Genomic DNA, 23,960 nt, shown 5'->3' on the forward strand with positions numbered 1-23,960 from the left:
TGAACACTCATTATCTTTTTATTATTCATTATAATTATCCCATTACTCATTAACCTTAAATGTGGGATCACATGGAATTTTTCCCCTTGTTCTTTTAATTTAATTTATATGTGAAAAAGGTTTTAGCTTTAAAAAAAAAAGAACCTGAAAATGCCATCCCATGACATATTGACAAATGCATTGTCAGCAAGGTTGAAATCTTTATATTTATCACAGAGACACGGAGAGAGTCTGGCAGCATTAGATTTTAATCGTCTATGTAGACCAGTGCTAGAAGGGGCTGGATCACTTTGCAGCTGGGCGTGGATGATTTTTATTGACAACAGAGGAGTGGTCAACGTCAGGAATTTGGGGTTTACAGCGAGGATGCAGAGGGGAAGGGCCGTCCTCTTCTTTCCTCATACACGGCTCTGCCCCTTCCATTCTCACCCATTTTGGCTCCTCTCTTGTCCTGTCTACCCCCCCGAAATCAGTTCAGCTCTTCTTAACTACCTGGTAGCCATTGCTGCTGCTTTTTTATTCTTAATTTTACTTGATTCTTAATCTCATGTCCCATTTTGCACAGGTATTTCCAGCTCCCCATTTGAATCTTCTCCAGTCTAGACTGTAACACTCACTCACCCTGGGCTCCTTTTACACTACCAATGCCTTTATGTATTGTCCTCATCTCCCCCTATAACCTAGGTATATCCCCCTTTTCCTCCTCAGTCTCCTTTTGTGCTCCCTCCTCCACAGCTCCTCATCTCAGTGAGTGATGGGCAAGACCCTAACACCGCAGCAGCATCGTAATTGCAAAAATAATGCGATACTCCACAGTAATACCAGAGTTAGGTGCCAGCATCTCCTGCCGTATCTGTGACCCATGCCTCACGCTGTGCTGCTCAGGCGAGACCAGCGCTGCTCTGCCCAGCTCCTCTTTCCGTGCGCACGCTTCTCCACAGCTAGGAGGGAGGTAGATGCCGTTCCCTGTCTGTCTACAGAGGTGTATGGGACCTGGGAGGGAAGAGGGTGCAGAAACTCCAGGGAGGTATTTGCTGAGCATGCAGGGACTATGCGATTTCAAATGTTTCTCATGTCGCCAAATCCGGAAAGTTTTCACAAGAAAGGCGAAAGGCACATCCCTAGCAGAAAGAGTCACCCATGTGGCCAAATTTCAGGTCCCTCTTCCACATGTAGTAAGAAACCTTGCCTTCTTTTGGGCTCCTTCCAGCCACTATCCAAGGAGAACAAGCTGGATGAGCTTGGACATTTTTGCCTACATTTGGCACCACTTTATTCCAACACAGGAAAAAAACCTCATATCTTTCTTGAGAAACAAGAAAAGGACAAATGGTTTAATGGAAATTTCTCACCATGAATTCGAAGGGAGGATGAGATCTACAGGATGGAAATACTCAGCTGAAATGGTAGAGATCTGACAAACCAGTAGTTCACTCAAATGGAGGTCTGATATCGTGGGAAATGTCAATCCCCCACAGTGACAGAATGCTACTGGCCCTTCTGATAAAACATTCAAATAAGATGACTAGCACAAAGAAATATCTATTGCTAAAATACAACTCCCAAATTAAATTAAATTAAGTTGGTTTTTTTTTCTGCTACAACCTCTTCACAGTACAGAAACATCTACGTTTGCTTTGGGGGAATGTACCAAATAGCCAAACAGCAACTTATCTGCAAGCTGAATTTGTGTCAGTATTTCAGCTGGAAAACTGTATCAAAAGATTAATATTTCACTTCCGCTCGCTTTTAGTGTTTTCTCCTTGTCATTCTTACCCGGTTGTATGTGGGGTGAGAAATCTTTGGCAAAGACTGTTTTTATGTTTTTAAGCTGATATATTTTGCTGCTGTAGGATCCTGAAAAGAAAAGTGTGTTGATGTTGGGGTGTGCAACTTGCAGTTGTGAGGAGAAGGGAAGCTGTCTGCATCTAGACCTAGCAGAAACTTCTTTAAATCCCTTTATTGACAAGAAGTCAGTAAGAGGTGAGATTGATTGGATCCTCAGTTTATGAGACCCAATTCTTCCCCTATTAATGAACTTAATATCCTCACCTTCTACTATGTTTTAAACTCCCTAACTCTGTCCGCAACCTTGCTGAGGCACCTCGGCTGCCATGAATTTAGATGTTTATGGCACACAGTGCTTTCTCCTCCAATCTAGCAGGATGGATTTCCAAGTTAAAAAGAATAGCTCAGTGGTATCTGTTCCCCTCCGAATATTTTGGTTCTACATTCAAAGAACTGTGACATAAGTAATAAAATATCAGTGGAGTCTGAAGCATCTGTGACTGAAGAATCAGGGCAACAAAAAAAAAAGGAGAAAAGGTTAAGAAAAGGAAAGTACTTGTGCTGGCAAGATAGGGGTTAGGTGGGGACAGGAATGAAGAGGAGACAAAACGGATGAAGGATTACAGAGTAAAAACGATTTGGGAATAGGATGTTGGGAGAGGTGAATAGGGTAGAACAATAGGGAAGAGCGTTTGCTGAATGTGAATAGAAATCATTATAAAGTTTCCACCAACTCCTAATAAAAATACAGTAGCCTTGAGTCCCTGTGCTTTATTAAAAACTCTAGCTGGAATATATGAAAGAAGGCAGGCAAATTATTCTCAAAACAGATAACTTTTAGATGAAGGAGAAGGTAGAGATTTGATTTTTTTTGAAGGCAAAAGATATTTGATGAACAAGACTGAAGAAAAGATGCACTGGGGAGGGGAGGAAGGAAAAGAAAAAAAAAGGTAGAGAAAAAAAAGAGGGAATATTTGAGCTATAATTAGCATTTGTCTGTTTGCAGGAAATAAATGATCTCTTAGCCAAAGAATTTCTCTGGTACAGGAAAGTGGCAGTCCTGACTCTGTTTTTGTTAGATGTCAGGTATCACCCTCCCCTTTGTTCTGGAAAGTTGACAAGTATAGGATTGGGAGGTTAAACATTTCTACGGTGTGCTCTGTTCAGAATGGGCTTGGTACTGTTTAATGGACAATGAGCTATACTGCAGCTGACAAAATACAGATTTCCTGAACCAAATATAATCAGTTCAATACATTTGCTTTGGTTATGATGGACAGTAATCTGGTGTGACATAAGGTTTGATTTTGCACGGCAGGTTGCATTGGTTCTGTGGTAAATGGAAGCTGTCCATTACAAAAAATGCCATTATTCCTATAAAAGAGTGAACTGATTTGAAAAACGGAGAATTGGTTCGAGTCTCCAGCTTACCTGCACGCGTGGAACTTTTTACCCAACTCCCAGTACGGTACTTCTCCATTTGCTATGCATTTTCTCCCTATCTGGGTGAGACAGCATTTGAGAGCTGGAAATTCCCCCTCTGTTGGGAATCGTTACGCACAATCTTTTGATTCCGTATTTAGTGGACACTTATAATTTTTCTTGTAATGTCACGGGGAAGCTTTACATGTTGATAACAAGGCACTAGAGGTCCTAGTAAGTGTTTTTATGCGCTTTCCACTTCACTTCCCGATTATGTTTAGGTGAGAAGGAGAAGAATAGCATTTTGTTATGTCCGAAGATTACAGCTTCTCATAACCTGTGTGTTTTCTTTATTTATAAAATACTTCGGACTGAATAGACTCTGAATTACTGTAGGGCTTACTGGGGCAAGCTAAAGTGCAGATTGCTTTTCCCAGTCATGAATTTCAATTAAAAACAAACAACCAATGAACACATTTCCCTAGAGACTGATTTAAATAGTGGTATTTCATCTGTATAATTCCTAAACAATATTTTCCTACATGTATAGAGAAAAAAGAATTTTTGCTTAAGATATTTTTGAAAACATATTAGAGACTTTTTTTAGACTTTGATTTTTCCTTTTTCAGGGGGACCAAGTAGGGAAATTTTAATTGCAGTTGGGTCAAGGCAGAATTTGTATGAAAAAATTAAAGTAAAAGATCAAAATTTGAACTAAACGGAAAAAAAGGTCATATTTTGAGATTTCATCAAAACCATAAAATTTGCAATAGTCGTAATGAAAAATTATTTTTACAAACACTTCTGAATGAAGTTTTGGGCTAAATTGCAAGGGTAGTGCCATAATTGTACTGCATTGTAGAAGGGGGTCTATTAGCAGATGAAACAGAAATTATTAGCAAAGGCTCCTTCAGGCCTTATTTACAGCCAGCATTAGATGAAGAGTTATTTAGTGGGCAAATAAGCCTGCCAGATATGAAAGAGATGAGAAGAAATGTGTCTTGGCACGCTGGGGAGGATAAGTATGGAGAAAGCAGAAAGTATTCTATTTGATAGTGATGGAATGTAGCCTGAGATGACCCTCTGTTCTTGCCTATTGTTAACTTTTTCCCATGCAAAAAAATGCCACAGCCTGGGAGTTCTCTAACAGCAGCTGTCTGGATGGTGGAAGAACAAGCTGTTTACATACATTATTACAGATTTCTGATGATGTGTTGTTTTGGTGCCCTACCAAAATCGAGGTTCCCCTGTGGTACTGTGAAAACATAGAGATTGTTCTCGCCACAAAGAGCTTCCAGTCGAAGTTCGTGAGACAGAGCCAGAAGGGAGGGAGAAGGAGAAGTGGTTTGTCCAAGGTCATGGCGTAGGTCAGGGGCAGCACCAGCAGGCAAACAGGACCCAGACCTCCAGTCTTTCTGGGCTTACGTAAATAGGGGCATTTACCAGCGTAATCGCTCCCGGGTAAGAATGCCCACACGAGGCGTTACGCGGGTATAACTCTAGCTGTCGAGGATGCTGGTGCAGTTACGTTAGTAAACTTTTCCAGGCAGATGAGTCCCTGCTCCTGGGCTTTAACCGCGATAGCCCCGTTGCAAGGAGACCTTCTGCCAAGGAGTGTTGTTGGACATTTAGCAAGAGGAAGGAAAGAAAAAACAAAACAAAACAGCCCTCACTTCAATTAGAGGAAAAGATAATTCCTTTCAAGTTGAGAGGCTCGACTCCTGCTGGCCTTTGTTCTTAAGCTTACACTCGCTGTAATTTCATAGAGCAACTTGAATAATGCCAGTTTGTTCTGTGATTACTCTCAGCTGGAGCACAAAATTAATATCTCACTAAGTAATTCAGTACATGATGGGTGAACATTTAGTTAATCATGCCCTAAAAAGCTAGGATTTTCCGTGTTTGCTGGAACTCTCTCAGTGACAATTAATTGCCTGTGTTCTTATGTGTTTATGAGCCTCAGTAAACAGGCGGCATATTTACGTCTCCCCATTACCTTCAGAAATAAACTTCCTTAAGAAAAACATCTCATGTTCCCTGATTGCAATCTGATTTTAAGTAAACAGAGGGTGGGGAAAGTGACTAGTAAGCAGGACTTTGGAGGGAGGAAGGTGGGAAGTGGAGAATTTTCTCCCTCTGAAATTGTATCACATCTAATGCTGGTAGCATTAAGTTAATACGCTGCAAGAGTGAAATGGCCTTGGTTAGTCCTCATACTGTTTGGGGGTTTGTTTGCCCTTTTTATCCTAAGAGTTTAGACTCAAGAACAGACGCAATATTTACTAACTTGTGATGTGGAGCTGCCATAGGAAAGATCACCTTTGAGAGGCATGTCTTCTAACCTGTGCAAAATCCTGGTGTTTTCTGAAAGCCCTAAATTATTGATGTGGGATCCTATTTAAGGGTACAGCAGCGATACGCTACAGCCAGTGTTCCTCTCCTGTTTCTTCAGCTTGCATTTCTCTGCCATTGCACCGCCTTCTCTTCTCATGAACCTCCGCCAGAACTGAAAGGAACTACCAATCCTCCTCCCCGTCAGTCGTAGTTGCTTCAGCCTTTACCATGCAAAGAAGCTTTGTGAGGAGAGAGGAACCCACCGTTCTTTGCGACAACTGGGGCATCGCCACTGACTGGTCGCGTTACTTAATTCTCTTCCACATCACAGAATGAATTAACACTTGCAAAGCATTCTGACATGTGTAGGAAACAGACTGTAGACAAATGAATAAGACAGTATTATTTACTTTGGTTGTATCCATTAACATCTGCAGAAAGAGGACTTCAGTGCATAACTTTGGGCTGTCTGTACAACTGGCTGCTAGTTTCATTTGCTTGTGCAGGCAAGAAATTATATCAGATGGAAAACACAATTTGGTAGCAGCAAATGTTCACTGCTGAAGTTCATTTGGGAAAACTTTGGGAAAAGTTTTGGGAACTGTTTTGGGAAATGAACTTTTCCCAAAATTTTTCACTCTGCTGCTGTCTGAAGATTTTCTTTAGGATTTGGCCTTTATGTACAAGTAGACCAATGGAAATACCTGAGCCATAGTATTAAGGTAGAAGATGATGAAGTGAAAAATAATGAAATCTAATGATGGATAGATGGCAAGCCTTTGCTGTTGTCCAAAATCTCATACATTAACTCTTTCAGATTTACTCTGGACCATCTGCTGCTCTGCCTAATTCTAGACTTCGTGGTGCTGTGAGGGTTAGTGCCAAAGTGTGGAGGGCAAACCTGGCCCATTTTTCATGCAGGCAGGAGTGTGCGTGTGTGGGGAAAGCCATAAGCCATCCTCCGCGGTGTTTGGTCTCTTGTGAGAGGAGGACATCTGAAAATGGTGGCATCCCCCACCTCAGAGAGATTTTGTCAATCCCAGACGCTTAAAGCTGTCGTTGTTAAGCTAAGTGTTTTGTTCCTCTGTGTCTTTTTTCCTCCACCTCCTCCACGGTTATCACATGCTTTACTGATGGCTGCACCAGGATGTATCCCTTGTTAGAAATTGTTAGCTATCCTTAGGCAAATTAGCTTGATTAATGAACTATTAAATAGCAAGATTCTGTGTTCATCAATATAGTTTTAAAGTACCTGGGCTGAAGGAGCTGACAGGTCTAGAAATAAAATCAGTATTCTTCTTGTAACCCATTGTAAACAAGCTGTCAAGCATCACTATGGTCTCCTTTGAAATAGCTTTAATGAGTAAATAGAGAGAATAAAAGCAGAAAGACTGTGTCAAAAATGTAAGCCCAAGATAATTGTTGTTCTTTTTTTTTTCTTTAACCTATTATATTGCTTTAGGTGGTGGTAGCCGTATTTCTGCCACCCAACAAGCAAATTTGCCCTAGTCCTGACTTAGACAATTTTGACATAATTTTGTCAAAAGTTAATACTTCTAGAATACTTATTGCTGCTTTTCGAGAGCAAGGAGCTAGAAAATGTTTGAATTGCTCCCTGATTCTGATTGATACCTGTGACTTCAGAAGGCTTTCATAGGATAGGTAAAAAGCTTATTTAAAAAACAAAAAAAGAAAAAAGTGTATGTAGAATTGTATTTTAGCGAAGAAGAGCCCCTGAATTATGGCCTCCTAGGTGTCTGTTTTTTTCTTTTAACTCACTTTCTGTGAATGAAGAAATCTGTGTTTTATGAAAGGTAAAAATACATCCAAACATATGTAATTTCTGCACTTCAGGCTGCCAGGAGAAGCATTCTCTTTTTTTTTTCCTGTCAGTTAACTCCGGGTTTCTTATCCACGGCTTTGGTTGTTGCCGAGTTAATATCCTTTGGCGCCTGCCTTTGAATGTATTTGGCTGTCTGGTTTACAGTTGATCTGTTCCCATTTATTTTATTTCATTTCTAAATTTCCCGTTGAAGAGAACCTTATTGCTCGCCTGTCTTGTGAATCCCCCCCAGGCTGGTGACACCGGTGGCAGCAGCACCTTTGCGGGTGTGCTGGGACTTGGCTGGCTCGCTGGGTTCCCGCAAGCGGGCCTGGCTTGGGCTTGACAATGAGCCTCCAATAGGAGGAAAAAAAGTTGTGAAGTTTGCTCGCTGTTGCTCACTGGGATCGAACAGCTTGTCTTTTCTTTTGAGGAACATTTAAACTTAACACTCGGTAGGCAAACTGCTATTTCAGTTTGCAAGTGGATTCGGTTATTCAAATGCACAGGCCAGAAAATGAAGGGGATTCTATTTAAACAGTGTGCTCCCGAGTCACAGATGATCTTTTTGATGTCTGTATTTTGCAAATGGAAATTTTCCATTTTCCAGCGCTAGCATTTGTTCAGAGGCCGTGTGCTATCTAAATCTGCTTTTGTGGCTGTTCATTTGCATTTTTGCTATGCTATATTGCCTCCCGTCTTCTCCTCTTGGCCCCCCGCTCTTTTATATTGAATTCCTATTTTTGCTGCCTGCACTCTATCTCGCATCTCTGAAGGCTCAATCACGCGAGGTGCTGAGCACTCGGAACGAACAGCAGAGACTGCTCAGCACCTCGTCAGGATTACAGGTGAAAAGGGAAATCCAAACCATCTGAATATTTAAGACTTTTGCTGGGAGAGAGCAGGAGGAAGGTGGAGCTGTTACCCACTCAGGTAGCAGCCTGGCTTCTCCTGCAGCTCCTGACCTTTTCCTAGTTGCGAGAACTGCTGGCGCTACTGGCCAGTGCGTCTGATGGGGGGGCGTGTGGAAATCTTGTGTTGAAATTTTATGGCATGATGTAAAATACTCACGGTAGTCAGGTGACATAGCCAAAATGGTCCTTCCTGGACTTAAAATAACGGCCACAGCAAACCTTGCACGTTCAGGTAGATGCCTCGGTCAGAATGCGCGGTTTTCTGGTTCCTTAGTATTTCTTTTTTATTTCACCCTGTACACATAGGCTCTTTCTTTCCCCAAACTTGGTTACATCCACTTCTACAAGCAAACTGCTTAGAAAGAAAAACTGCGTTAATATCCTGAGGGAAAAGTGAGAAGGTGGGGAGAGAAGCACAACAACTTAATTCTGGCAGTTGAAAGAACAATCTGAAAGTTGTTAGGCGCAAAGTATCACGTACCGTCAAGTAATCACTATTCACTTCTGCAGAGACCAATCCTCAAACAGTCTATTTCACCCTCCGGGAAAGCAGGAGGGGGAGAAAAAAAGAGTGTAAGCAAGAGTATCACTGGAGTATCACACACGACCATGAGAGGCAGCGTATTTAAAGCTGAGCAGCAATATAAACCATAGGGCTGGGAGCTGGGAATCGCAGGCTTCTCCTCCCATTCCTATCTTTTTTCTTCTTTCACCTCTGGTCTGAGCTTCCGAGGGACCACGCGGTCCCGGCGAGCTTGGACTTCAGTAGGAATTGGAAATAGTCAATAGTTTACCCAGCCTGGCCTTTCTTCTGAATCTGTTTTGGAGGGTTTGGAAGCTGGGGCGGTGGGAGTGCTCCAAAGTGCTCCTCCAGGTAGGCAAGAGCGCCCAGTTAATGCCTGTATGGTGCTCTGCGAACAGAGCACTTGTTCGGCAAAAGTTTTTCTCCTGAAACATGGAGCAACTACTTGTGTAAGAGTGGCACCTTGTTCCTACCGTGTGGCATGGGACTGGTACCTAAATGCCAATACTTAATAATTATTAATGCCTGGTGATGAAAGCACAGTGTATCTGTGTAGTATACACAGATATGTAGGCAGTATTTTGAGCACGTGTATGGCTTCCCGCACTGCCCATTTCCGTCAGCTGCTTTCTTTTGCTCGTGAACGAACTGGCTATGGGGCAGTTATAGGAATCCATAACAAAACCCTCTGCTTACGAGAACAGCGAACTGCCAGAGTAAAGCGTGATATTTCCATGTTCCTGTCATGTGCAAGCACGTGCCCACAAACCAAAACACAGCTGGCAAGTCTAATTTTAGCTCTACCAGCCTTGAGAAGTGTCCCTTTAAAGAAATTCTTTTTATAATTCTTTTTTTTCTGAAGCGATTTGGTTGATAATACAGCAGCTGACAATCCTGCTGCAATACTACCGATGATTTAAATAAAAACAAAAAGAAACTGCTGCCCCACATTTCTTCCCCCCAAAGTTATAAATAGGCGAAGCCACTCTAGAAAGGCCCAGGAATTTGATGACGTGTTGAAGGAATAAGTGATTAAAAAAAAAAAAGGAGAAACGCTGGGATTTGTGTACGAGAGGAAACATTTTGTTATTCATGCACTTTCTTACTGGTGATTTATAGTCCTGTTGCAAGACATACTCTTCCTTCGCGTCTGTCGGAGGATAAATATTTGGGACCCCTGTGCTAATAACGCAGGGCCAGCACGCCCGGGATCCGTCGCGGGTGCGGGGCTCCGGGTGCGGGTGCCACACCTGGCCCTCACCTGGGCCCGGCGGCTGCGGGCTGGAGGCCGCGGGGCGTGCTGCCGCTGCGCCCGGGGGAGCCCGGCCCTTCTGGGGGGAAACGGGGCGGCGGGGAACTTTCGTGGCACTGTGGCGTTTTCACGCGTCTGGCTGAAGGCACCCGTAAGTCAGGCCGGGCGGGTTTCCTCTTTACCCTCTTCCTCCATTTTGTTCCAACTTTAAATAAACCAGGTCTTATATAAGCGGTTTAACAAAGTATGTATTTAATATGTCTGGCCCCGGGTCGCCTCTCCGCGAAGTGCCGGATGACGGCACGGAGTAGTTTTCTGAGGAGGCCGGGGGGGGGGGGGGGGGGGGGGGGAGGACGACGACTTCCCTGCTCGGCGACCAGGCTCCGTGACCTTCCCCTGCCTGTTTCTTAAAAAAAAAAAAAAAAAAAAAAAAAAAAAGGCAGCGTGGTGGGGCTTCTCTCCCCCCCACGCACCCCGCCCCCCGGCGTCAGGGTTTCCCGAGTCCCACGGCCGCTCTTCGGCGCTCCCTGCTCCGGCGGGGCCGAGCGGGGCGGGGGCCGAGCGGGGCCGGAGCCGGGGCGGCGGCGGGGCGCGGGGAGCCGCGGGCGCGGCGGCGGGGGCGGGCGGGGGCGCGGAGGCGGCCGCGCGGCCTGCGCCGGCCTCCCGGGGGAGCGGCGCGCCGAGGTCCCTCCCACCGGCGGCGCGGCGCGGAGGGGGTTTGAATGAAAGACAGGACGAGCCCTGAGCACCGTGTCACTCCGTGAGGGAGGCAGCGGCAACTAGGCTGGGGAAGGCTCTTCCCTCCCCCCCTTTTTTTTTCTTTTCTTTTTTTTTTCCTTTATTTTCCTTTTTTTTTTTTTTTTTTTTTTTTTCTTCGTTGGAAGGGGGGTGGGTGGGGAGCGAGAGGGGAGGGCTCGAGAGCGGGGCGAGCCGAGGAGAGGACGAGGAGAGCGAGCGAGCGGCTCTGCGGAGGTTTGGAGTTGCACTGTCTTCCCGGCTCCTCTCGCAGGACGTTTCCCTCCCGAGCCGGGCAGCGGGCACCGCCGGAGGCACGCTGCTGCCAGCGGGGGAGGCGGGCTGCTCCGCCGCGGGCAGCCGGGCAGGGGGCTTCACCCACCCAGCCCCGCGTACACACACCCGCACCCCCCCCGCTCCTCACACACACATATATGTGCGTGCGTGCGCGTTTTTGGCTGCGCTGGAAGTAGCGCACGGTAGACGGCGAGGAAGTCTCGGCAGCCTCCTCCGTCGCCCGCGCTGTCAGGAATAGCGGCGTGAGAGGAAGAAAGGCCCTGGGGCACTACACCCTGCCAACGAGTTCCCTGCACCAGCCAGAAGGACTCCAGCTACATGGGCAAACGCCTGGACCAGCAGCCAATGTACCCCCAGTACACCTACTACTACCCCCACTATCTCCAAACCAAGGTAGGGTACGGCGGGGCCGGGCGCTCGGCGGGTGATGGAGAGCGGAGCGGCGCAAATTGCGGGCTCGCCTCTGCTGTTGGGCGGTTTTGCTGTCGCTTCCTCGGGTTCGGTGTCACGCAGAGCCGAGCTGGTAGGCAGAAAGCAGGCGTGAGAGAGGCAGGAAGGTTACTGTCTGCCCTCCTCTTCGTTTCTTTATTTTAATTTTTTTTTTTCCTCCCAAGGGCTGCTGGCTAATTCCTTTTATTGTTTGGGGAGACCGATGCGGTTACCGCTATCGTAACACCGGGCAGGTAGTCCGTTTATTATGCATAGGATAAAAATTGCTCTGGACAGCATCAGGCACGAAACACTGGTTTGGTGGTTCTTCCAGCGATCTCTGCAGTTTATTTGGAGCTTAAAAGCATTTTGTTGTTAGAAAAGCTGTCTGTGGCAACTCAAACTTTTAATCAGCTGAGGAGGAGATGCTGTGGAGCTCGGAGGAGAGCTCGGAGCTAACCGACTGTAAATCTGGTGGAGTTTGTTTCAATGCATTGCACTGCTTTTAATATTTCATTAAATATTGAGGATGATACAGCTGTACTCTGTTGCATTTAGAAGGTCTAGAAATAGAGGCTAGCTACTTTCGGAGAGTGTATCTAAGTGCAGACTCTTCCTTTTTCTTTCTTTTTTTCTTAATAATTTTTAAAATGCCAGCAGACTGGAAAGCAGGCCTGCTTCCCCTAAAGAGGCTCAGTGAAGTTAATGCTACCTGGCCATGAGTTAGTTAATTAAAGCTTTATTTTTCTAATGCCATTGTATAATAGTCTGCTCTCTGAAAAGATTTCCTGTGTGACCGAGGGACAGTAACAAAAGAAATCCCTAAACCAAAAGTTTGCAAACCCTGTTAGGACGCTGTATTATTTAAAAAAAAAAAAAAAAAAAAAAGAAAAAGGAGGGGGGAAATACTGTTCTGAAGTGTGACCTCACAGCCACAGGTTAACAGTTTCAGTCAATAAACTAACGTCCTTCAGGGCTAAAAAAAATAGGCAGGGCGCGCACACGTGCGTATGGCACTGCATACACATATACACATCGTGCTTCTGTGGCAAATTTAACGCATGGGACATTTGACGTGTGCATCTGTGTGTGGTGAAGCGCCACGGGGGAAGCTGACTTCTCCAGACTTTTGGTTTGAAGCACGTTGATCTGGCTGCAGTTCTGAAAGGATTAGTTATATTTCCTTGTTAATAAAATTACTTTCCCGTTAACGTTTATAGCCTGACTACTGCATTATATAAATTAACTAATTGTCAAAACTGTGACTCAGGCTGATTGGAGTTGCGATGACACCGAAACCACTCAATATGATTACAGCCTTGTAATTCATGGCAGGGTTACCTCTCGCTTCTTTGCTCTGCTGTTTCTTCCACTGTATTGTGCAGATTTTTTTTTTGTATAAAATTTAGCCTTTTTTAATTTTGTATTTTGGAGTTATTTTTATTGAGGTTTTTTTTATTCCTTTCAAGGTCAATCCAAATTGCATTTTACCTTTGTGACCATTTAGTGTGTATTGTTGCTGTTGCAGCAGCAGCCCGTCACTAGCTTGACTGCAATATTGCTTATAGCTTTAACCGTTTGGGGGATTGGGGGATGTAGACTGATGCTATTCCTCAAAACCTGGCAAGCCAAGGACATGAAACAATTGATGGTGTTTTTTTGAAAGAACAATAGCCTCGAGTATTGGAGGAGAAATATTGGACATTCCATGCCTTTTAGTCACGTAGCTTACATTTTGCCAGTCTCTTTTTTTTTTTTCCCCTTTTTTCCTCTTTTTTTTTTAACTTTGTAAAATAAGCTTTTTGAGGAAATTAACCTTGTATTTGAGCTTAAAATAGTAACAATCACTTTTCTGTACTGTGACTTTTTTTAACCCAATGCTTTAAAAAATAAATTAAACGCACTTTTATAGCCGGTATATAAAATTATCAACCCCGTGAAAAGTCATGTGCATCTGTCTTTGCACACATGCACTATTACCGTAAGGACAGGTAAAATTTCACATTGGCGATACGTTTTATAGGGCATTAATTTTTCTTTTTTTCCTTGCTCCATGGTTAGGTGCATACATAAAACCTAAATAATAAACACATATACACACGCATATATATACACACGTGTACAAGTATTTCTCTTCTATAGACCTTAAGAGTTTAGAGCAGCGCAGACAGGCAGCATCTGGATTTTGTTACCTTAAAGCTAGCCATCAGCTTCTGGGATATTTTAAAGCAGTTAGATCCATTGTATGTCTAAAGCTAATAGTCGGGTAATCAAATAACGTTGTGGTGGAGAGCTGTATCTTTTATCATGCCTATTGGAGCAACGCATATTAATAAACCCCTGTATGATTCTAGCTGTCCTGTGAACTCCAGCTTTTTATTTTCCAAAACCTGCTCTTTGTACCAAGCATGGTAGGATTCAGCTCTACAGAAAGAATGTGTTTTTATGCTCATAGTCATGCACGCTGGGGGGGGGTGTGTGTGCATTCGTTTGTAATTAAGAAAGAAATTCTAGGCTTTCTTATGGCATTTGTGTACAGCTTGTGAAACGTGGAGTGGCAGCACGTTCAACGGGCAGAGTTTGGAAATTTGTGTTCCCCAGCGCATTTGGGTGAAGCACTGCTTTTGCTTCGCTTGTTCGGTGAAGTTGTCTCAGTTCTTCTTTGCTTCTTCTTCTTTGCGTTACTGTACATCACGTCCTTCTCACGGGGGAGCACGGAGCTGCGCAAGATCTCAGTCTACGCTCTGTGTTTGTGTCTTCTAACATAGCTAGTATGTTGTTGTGCAGAACTGGTGTAAATGAATAGCTATATGGATAATGGGATTATAAATAGAAAAAATGGATTCCATATGTTTGTCTGATTGCTTTAAGTTTTTAGTGTTTTTGTGGCCTTTTGTGGAACGTGAAGCATGCACTCTTATTATTCCATTTACTTGTGCTCCTTCATTATCAGATGCCACCACTGAAGCTAAAACTTTAATTGCAGGTTTAGACAAACCCATTGTCATCCAAAAATGAAAAGGGGGAGGGGGGGAAAGGTCAATTTTTAAGAGACAATTGCAAGGAATTTAATAAGTCTCTTAAGGACAAGCACTGAGTTTGAGGAAAGACATAACCTTATTTTTCTCATGCCGTTTTGGCATGACGCTGTCTGACAACTGCAGTTTGAAAGTACAGTGTTGGAACTTCTTCAGGCAGATCCTGAGAGCAGAGTCTAGTTGTCCTAGGAGTTTATTTCAGAATAAACACTTTTGGTTACTGTTGTAAGTGAAGGATAGTCTTGTGTTCTTGCTGCAAAGAATATTGCATGGAGGTGGTTCGGCTCATGTATATCTGATGAGAATCAATAGTAGTTTCTTATTTTATTTTGAGACGTTAAGTGAATTTCCTTAGTTGCATCCTTGCTGATGGCATAACTGGTTTACAGCAGTATGTTGTGAATTGTCACATATGAAATGATAATGATGCCAAATCTTGCATTGTGGTCTGAATTTATTTCTTTAGTTTCTTGCTTGCCAAAGCAAATTCTTGTCTCTTTGCCGTTTTGCACAGTGGAAAACAAAGCTAAGCACCGTGAAATATCATGTAATGATATGAAAACGGGGGCAAAAAATATTAACAGAACTATTTGAATATATTTGAAAGAACCTCTTTAACTTAGTAGACGCTGTGTTTTATCTTCGTCCTCTGCAGCTTATGATTAGACCTAGTGCTGGGGTAAGCTCTCTCTGCAGACAGCCTAGTGAAAAAACCTGAATCACTTGGGTAGAAAGGAGGAGGTGCCACAGTTACCTGCTGACAGGAATTGTTTGGTTTACGATTGCTGTACCTGGATTTGGGGTAAAAATATGCTAGTTTAGCAGGTATTTCTGTGCAGTTTGCTTTCATGCATTCTCCAGATATTTCCTACCTGTTAGTCGGTTTGGTAGTCGAACTCTCATGGCATTGACTCCGCTACCCAGTCAGAAGGCTGAAATACCCCAAACGGAGAGGCGGCGTTTACTGTACCCACAATACCTCTTCATCTCTGTATGCCTGATGCACATGTGAACACATGCAAAAGGAAGAAGTGTGATTTCCCAACACTTACATGAATAAAATCCTGTCTCCACGGATATGAAAAGCGTGCAGACTGGCCCACAGGCAAGAGCGGCTTAACGAGCATGTCCGTGAAGTGACAGATACGTGACCCAGCTGAGGAAAAAACAATTGGGAAATTCAAACAGGTGTACTCAGAAGAGTTTAAGCTCAATGAAGTAATTTTATGGGTACACATTTAGGTGTGTGTATGTGTTTTATTTCCTTTTTGCCATTTTTAGGGCATCCTTTGGCATGAAGGAATCGGGGACCTCTTTCAGTTGCGTGCCACGAGCACGCTTTGCTCCATCAGCCTCTTTTAGAAAGCATATTTTTGGAATTGGCGCAAAGCTCTTGCCTCTCTTCACCTTGCACCTACCAATCCCATGCTTTTTTGTCACTCACGTTTCTGTTTAGCGAGTTTACCGCATTCCCCACTTTTGGCCATCTGGCCCTACAGAAGGCCTTGAAGAAAGCGTTCCAGATACGGAGATGCCTGACAGGGCTTCTCTGGCTGGTAGTGTTCAGATTGTGTTTGGTGCCTGGTGTGAAGCAGGGGTCAGGTGTAAGGAGTAATTCATCAACCACACACTGATTTCAGGCTGCATTTCCAACCATCTGCAGCTTGGATTGCTGCCAGAGCTCAAAAGTCTAGCTGGAGCCCATGTGATTGTGCCAAAGTAAAGGCAAACACTTGCAAATAGAGAAATGCATTTCTAGGAATGAGGTTCGTTCGCACTTAGCCCCTGTTTGATTTGGTACGTCGCAGCGTGTTTTAAATGCCTCCGAGAGCTGCCCGAAAGAAATATGAATTAGTTTAAATGCCATTTAAAAATATTTAAGCCTGGCTCTAATTTTGACAGTAATATTAATATCTAACTCTAGTATTTTGCCAGTTGCTTTAAACAATAAGGAAGATAAAAGTTATGTTCTTCTTAAAAAATGGAAAAATATATGAACTCGTTTGTTTTCTATTTCTGTTTGCCATTTATCCTTACATGCCTGGATAAAAATATTTTTGCTGCTGTAAGGGACACCACGATATCTATTAAAATAATATTGAATCTCTTAGTTGATCTTCCTTTCATGTGTTGTCTCAATGCAAGTCGGTTTAAATTTGAAAAAAAAAAACAACCAACAAAAAAACCCAAACAAAACCACCAACAACAAACCCCAAAACTGTGGGAAAGGAAAGTTCATATTTTTACTCTTTTGAACATTTGTGTATTACTGTATACTACGGAGATTTATTTTGCAAGCATATATTTTACTACCATAACGAAAGATGGAAGTTACAAGCATTTGCCAGGTTAGGCTACATAGATCTTGCTGTGGCAAATGCTGTGTGTTAACGGTTATGATTTAGAATGCCTTATACAAGCTGCTCCTTCAAAAGTAAAGCACAATGCTTCAGAACTGGACTGGTTTAGTTTTTAATGCATGGGGGCCTTTCAAAGTAAGCTTGAGGGTGTATTCGCACTTTAGTTCAAGTATCTTGGTAAAAATCTTGGTAAAATCATCAGACTGTCTGTTCTTAAATTTCCATGATTTTTTTTTTTTTTTTTTTTCCTGTGAACCAGGTAAGAAAAGATGTGTTCCAAGTAGGATGTCTGAGTTCATTTCAGGTCTTGCTGTAAGCAGCCTGGATAGTGTTCCCTTTGCATATAATTGCAAGCAGGGTTTTTAAATTATTATTATTTTTTTGGTGTGGGGGAAGTGGGTTTGTCACTATCTATAATCCAGGCAGGGACTTTGAGTTCACTTGCAAACAAGCCCATTCGGGAGTGTCCAGGAAGAGAAGCAGATTTTTTTTTTTTTTTTTAAAAGTGGGCTGTTTTTATTATTTTTTTTTTTCTGTTTTGTTTTTTCTTGAAGAAAAGTCTTTTAATGTTAGAAATTTTATGTAGAGGAAAATGGTTGATGTTTCTCCAGAACTTGCTTCCAGTGCTGCATTAAAATTGTGTTTTGTAACAGTCTCATCAGCTACAGCTGTATGTGATTAAATGGTGTAATATCAAAAGCATGTGTGAATAAGAGCTTTTATGATATAGTTGTTCCATACCAAAGACTGCAGATGGGCAGAGAAGGGAGATGGAGAACAGTGATTTACTCGGATATTGTCACAGCCTATAGTGTGAGTGTTTGTGTAGTGATGTTTCGCAATTGCTTTCCCACTCGTATGGGCAAGATTGAGTGATGGAGGAAAGTTTAGAAGTAAACACTTACACAGAGAGCTACTCTAAATGTGCAGGGTATCAGGCTGAGAATGGTGTCTACTGGTGCAGAATGACATACCGATATTTTAAGTAGCTGGTTAACAACAATACTATTGAACAGAGGTTATAGCAAGAGGGATCTGCTCTGCTTCCCTTAAAATCAATGAAAGAGCTTCAGTTGTCTGCAGTAAGGCAGAATCAGGCCCACAAAGTACATACTGTTCTCCATGGCAAAACCAGGACAGCTGAACAGTATGCAGGTTAAAAAAAAAAAAAAAATACAGATTACAGAAGAAATGGGAACTGCCTATCAAAATGATTCTACGTCGTACAAGTGGGTGAGGACATACCTCATCTGATACTTAACAGCATTTTGGGTTTTCTGTGGCTATAATTCCTATTTAACATTATTTATTCTGATTTATAATTTTAGAGAACGAGCAGCAAAAACCAGATGCTCTGTCTTTGTCTGTTTCTTTCTCTGCCACAGTTGAGATATGATTTATATGTAGTGGAAGTCTAATTGCCATAGGAGATGTCTTGCATGGAGCTCGGTGCCCGTAATGAAGATTAGCAATTTCTGAGAGAGAGCAAGTGTGGTTAATCCACAAAAAGTGAAGGACAGAGTGGAGAGCTGGTTTTGCTTTTATATGTATAACTCTTAAGATAAAAATACCGTCTAGCCTTTTTGAAATTTGAAACAAGTCAGTTTTCTGTGTAGGTCTTTTCTGAGGATACAGTGTTTCTAAATGGGGAAGTGAAGCAAAGGTTGCTTGTTCTATCTGTAGTTGCAGATTGGAGGCTCCTGTTGAATTCCTCAGCCATGCTGTCTTTTTGATTTTGTTGGTTTACAGCGAAGTCTAATCTCTTCTCCTAGAAGTTTTTATTAGCTGAAAGACTTTTCAGGCCTGATACTGTCAAATAAGAGAAAAGATTATTTTTCCTACTTTTAGATGCAAGGACTTTTTTTTTTTTTTTTTTTAAATTTCTTGTCTTCCTTGTTTGTTTCTGTGCTTACTTGCTTGTAACCATGGAGGGAATAAATTCCCTCTCTGCTTATTTGCTGTAAAGTCAACTTCAGTATCAAACATGGTCATTTATTTAAAAAGTAAATATTTACATTTTTAAGTGTTTCATTTGTGGTAAATTTATGCAGATGAAATTGTTTGGACAGATTTTCTATAAGGGTTCCTCTGTTAATTGTATTGACTTCATTCAGATGCAAATGAATGAAATAAACCACGACTTATATAGATCATCGTAGAAGCCTGAAGATGCATAAGATTGCATGTTTACGACGTAAAGCTCTCTGTGATACTTTGTTCCTCGTTGGTGTCTCCATGACGCATGTTTTATGGATGGTACCATGTGGCTGATGATGATTTATGGGCTGTCATGTAGTGGAAGTGATGTCACTCCTGTGTGACTCAAATTTATTCAAGAAGAAAAGTTGTTGAACAGATCTGTATCTCCCCTCCCCAAGTATAAATCAAGCAGCTTCTTCTTCTTATTCTGTGAGTTTGCATTAATAGGCTAAATGCTGAAGCTGCGCTTAAATACTCCTCTTCCTCCACTGCAGAGCGTGGCAGAGAAGAGCGGGAGAGTCTTACGGGTGGACCGGCATGATGTTGTTTTATTTAACTGATTGCTCATTTGGCTTCTGTCCGGCTCCCTTCCCCACCCCCTTTCACAGCCCTTCCTCTGCCCAGCTATATTTAGAGACCAGCCAGGCTGAGCCATTCCAAGTTCAGTATCGACGCTGCACGGGAGCCTGACCTTTCTGCACGCGGCCTCGCGCCGGCGGGAGGCAGCAGGGCTGGATCACCCATCGAGTCCCGTTTGACTTGCTTGCGAGAAACTCTCTGGTTATTTGAGACAACATGCGATGCCATCTAGTTGCCTTCCTGGGTGAGAAGCTGGCAACCCTCGCCCCAGGGTTAGCGGAGGGCGGGAGGCAGATTGAAGATGCGGTAGATAGGGCAGAGGGCTGTTTTGGACGCGCAGTGCCGGAGCTGGCAGAACCTTGAGGTGGTGCATTGGTGACCTGCGAGATAAAGGGAGATTAGGGGACTTCAGATGGAGGCGTTTCGCCAGAGGAGGAGATAAGGGAGCCTGGTGTACCGCTACATCACAAAAGGTTTTTAAAGCTAGGTATCCATAGTTACAGCAGGAGAGTTAAAATCTAGATTTCAGGGACTCACCTGGTGTAATGTCCTCCTTCCCTTTAAAGAAGAAAGTATTTGGCAGTTCTTAAAGCTGGAATGATGTGCCTGTGTGAATTCCCTGGTGCTCAGAGAACTGCCTGTTTAAAGTTTGCTCTATTTTTCCCTCTTGTTCTAATTTTTCCGGCTGTGGAAAAAAAATGGCATTGCAATTCTTAGCCATATAAGGGACTTGTTAGTTTCTTTATGTGGTTGGGAATTGTTTCTCCTTTTGGTCTTCAAAGGCTGTTGCTGCTGAGTTTGCTTTAAAGGGAAGGCACCACTTCTTGCTTAGACAAAGGCTGCTATCCTTATTTCTTCTTTCTCGCATCTCTCTGACCTCTTATTGGGGGACATGCATATAAATAAATTCTGCTTGTTGGTATTGTGCAAGTTGACGGATGCTCTTACGAGGAGAGAAGCATAATGGCAAATGCAGTCTTCATTTCTGGTCCCTCATTTTATAGTGATGAATTTGGTTTGGTTCCAGTTAGTAAGAACATGACCTTTTCCCTACATCTTTTGATTCGTGACAGGGGGTGTCAGAGCTGTGTTAGTGATCTCTCGTTTCAGCTTTTAACAAACTATGAAATATTAAAAATGAATTAGGTCACTTGGAGCTCGGCTAGTATGTCTGTGATGCAGGATGGTGATCTCATATTAATGAAGCATAACACACGGGTTAAAATACAAAATTCAGATTTTTGTAAACACACAAACAGCAGGGACACATCACTCGTAAGTCAGAATATTTTATCTTGAAAATGTTATCTTTTTAAGACAAACCAAACAAGATATTTTGCAAAGATGGTGTTATCGGCAGCATTCGTTTAGTGTTCATTCCAGAAAATCGTATCTGCCTTTCAGCCTAATTAGAGCTAAGTTTTTCAGTGTATTTACTTTAAGATCAAAACTGCCGACAAGACTTCTTTTAGTATCAGCTGAGATGTGTCTACACAGCTGTCGATGTTCTGCTTAGCTGATACACACAAACCGATAATCTGCCATATGTAACTGAACAGTATAATATATACGCGTTTCGTGTGCAAATGACACTTCTGAAATTGTTTAGCCGAAGAGAGACTGGTGAAGAAAAGAGCTGTGAACGGTACAATGAATAAGGTAAAGAATAGGACTGATAGCTCTTAGACAAGTCCCTGCCTGGTTTTGCATTCACGGAAACTACCTTTAATACCGCTCTATACCTGAAAGACATCAGAAAAAAGTCAGAGGCACCGCAGTCCTTCAGATGTTTGACAAAGCGTGCAGTAGGACTTGGTAAGCTGAATGCTTCACCTAGGCTGTATTAAGACGACGTTTACTGTGTCAGGGTAGAGCTGCACTAAGTACTGTTAAACAATCCTTCGTGAAAACAAGCATAAAGCAGACATATTGCTGTGGCCTTTAGCAAAGCAGCTGGGAGCTTTCTGCTTGGGAGAGCATCGCACTCGCTGGATTTCGTGTTTGTGCTCTTTGTATCTCTTTGGAGCTTTTGCATCCTAAAGAAACACAGGGGTTGATCCAAGTATTTCCAGTAAAAGTGTCCTTTTCGGTGGCGTTTTTACCATGGGTGCCAGCTGGTGGTGCAAGGTGGGATAATAATAAATCTGGCTGATGTATGGTGACTCCGGGGTGGCAGTAGTGGTATACGCTGATCCCACCTGTCTGTCGTTGCCTCACAGATACAGGTGTGCAATGCACTGAGTCATCTTGAATTTTGAGATTATGGCTATAATTCCCATCTCTAGAAACAGCCGTGAGAAAGCTGTAGACTACTAGCCCACCAGGACATACTTGTTATCTGTGTGATTTAGAAGCCTTGCTGGCCACTCAGTTTCTGCTTTATATCTCTGTCATTTTACAAAATCACTGTAATTGTATACAGTTGTCCCTGCGCAACGTGCAATTTCCTGTAGTTTGAAAAGCTTTCAGCATAAGATTGTCTAAACTTAATAGCATAAACATTAATTTACTGTGTTAGATGGGTTATTGGGTGTTTTTAGCATGCATAAGTCTGGCAGTAATTGTGCTGGACAGAAGAAATAAGTTTTGTTTTCCTTCACTTTCTGCCCTGCTTTCACTTAAATGGATCCCTGGTGATGGTAATATTTAGCATGTAGCAGTCATTTCAATTTTCAGCGGGCTGTATAAACATTAACTAATCTTCAGAGCCCATTCCGAGAGGTGCCTTAAACACCTTATTTGCTCATGTAATGGTTGCATGCAAATAACGGCCTCAGCAGCCTCCGGAAGCCTCTACTGGCTTACCGAGAGTTTGGGGATAGACTTGGGTAGCATCCATACCTTCTCTTTTAGGGCAGAACCTGGAGGTGGGGAATGTTGTTGCTGTTTTATGAGCAAATGCAGTGCGTGAGTGGTACAAGAGCAGAGGCAAGCTGGGAAAATAAAGAGAAAACATTTGCAGAAGGTGGCATGTTAATCTCTGGTTATCCAGAAGTGCTGAGCACCCACAACTCCAACAGGTGGAGGTCTCAAAAACATTTGAAGCCAGGCCCAATACGACTCCCAGATGGGGCATCCAGAAGTACAGAGCACTTTGAAAAATCGCTTACCTGAAGTGAGCACCTGAACCCGCCTAGCTGGTTCAACGTTACATCTTCCAGCCCTGGAGCCTTTCTGTTGGGGAAGAGGAGAAATGGAGCAGGGTAAAAGGATGCACTTTCTGGAGGAGAGGAATTCCCCGTTGTTTCAGTGTTGGGGAAGGTGGTTGTCTGCAGTCCTGCTGAGGCGCCCAGGTGAAAAGGACGGTCGTGGTGTGTGACCAGTGATACGAGGGGCAGATCAGGGCCCAGCTTGCACTGTTGTAGAGATTCAAACAGTGCTTGGCCCCAGTTTTTCCAGAAGATGTTAAAGATTTAGTGGACGCCTGGATAAGGATGCAAAGGATCACTTCATCCTTCCAAGTAACAGAAGGAAAAACTCCTTCAAACAGTGCCCGCGCACAGCCCCCAGCCTTGCCGGCCCTTGCAGAGCCTCCAGTCAGGCGCTGCTGGGAAGGGTATTCAAAACGATTGTCGCGACTTATTTGATCAACATCATGTGAGGACTGGTCTGTGTTTGAGTCCTTCAGGATAATTTTTCCAATCTACAGCACCTTGTTAATCAGCAAGAGAATAGCAAAGAAGTTATTTATGGGTAGGTGTTAGCTAAATAGTAGTTGATAGATACAGATTCATCAGAGCCAACTGGCTTTGGTTTTCTCATGCCCAACATTGTATGTCTTGCCAGGGCTTATTTTAGATTTTTTGTTGTCATTACTTTTTTTTTTTTTAATTCCTCTCATCTTGGCTTGTAATGTTATCATATGTGCTTCCCTTACTGTTGTGTTGGAAGTAGTTGCGTTTTTAAAAATTACAGCTCGATTAACTCAAAGGTGCATTGTGGATGGGAGAGAAATGGATATTACCAATGCTGATAACTTCTTGTGTCCCAAGGGTTTTGTTTTAAATATGTGAAAACACTATAAACAAGGGTGGATTATTGGTGTTTTTAAAGCAGAACAAGGAACTGTGCCAGTGGCCACAAAGATGTAGATTGTGATTTTACAATGTGTATTGAGGAATGAAGTATGACTGCCATGCTCCAACAAGAGCCAATGAAGTAGACTGCATTTATGCTTCATCTCTCCTGGTCTTTTAGCAAGGGAGTAAATTATTAGTTGTTTATTATTTCTTAACCTTCAGTGGGTGACTTCTTTTCTGTCCTAGTCAGCTATTCTGCGGTAGAGATATGTGAATTTTATTTCCTTCCTCCTCTGTCACACATTCTCATTTGCTCTCAGGTAAGTTTGTGCCTTCTTTTTAACCAGCCCGAGTGCCAAAGAGGCGATCCGACGCTTAGGTGACAAGGACAGACCTTGAAAAGGCTGAGGCATGAGGTGTGGGCACCATTAGCACGCAATGAATGGAAGGAAAGCCAGAAGCCTTAGT

General features: G+C 43.0%; 1 protein-coding gene across 7 annotated transcripts in view; it reads left to right on the plus strand.

Moving 5' to 3' along the window:
• Window positions 1–23,960, plus strand: part of RBMS3 (RNA binding motif single stranded interacting protein 3) — a 723,228-nt gene that overhangs the window by 259,038 nt on the left and 440,230 nt on the right. For 2 of the 7 annotated variants that reach the window (XM_075493197.1, XM_075493199.1), the window contains exon 1: window positions 10,953–11,480. The exons of 3 other annotated variants lie outside the window; for them this stretch is intronic. In XM_075493197.1, coding sequence (XP_075349312.1) covers window positions 11,406–11,480 — 75 coding nt within the window. In that variant the 5' untranslated portion in view covers window positions 10,953–11,405. Of the gene's footprint in view, window positions 1–10,952; window positions 11,481–23,960 lie in introns of those variants that run through there. 2 more of the 7 variants (XM_075493196.1, XM_075493198.1) reach the window with 1 other exon arrangement.

Source organism: Mycteria americana, chromosome 2 (genome assembly GCF_035582795.1).
Source record: "Mycteria americana isolate JAX WOST 10 ecotype Jacksonville Zoo and Gardens chromosome 2, USCA_MyAme_1.0, whole genome shotgun sequence".
Classification (NCBI taxonomy): domain Eukaryota; kingdom Metazoa; phylum Chordata; class Aves; order Ciconiiformes; family Ciconiidae; genus Mycteria; species Mycteria americana.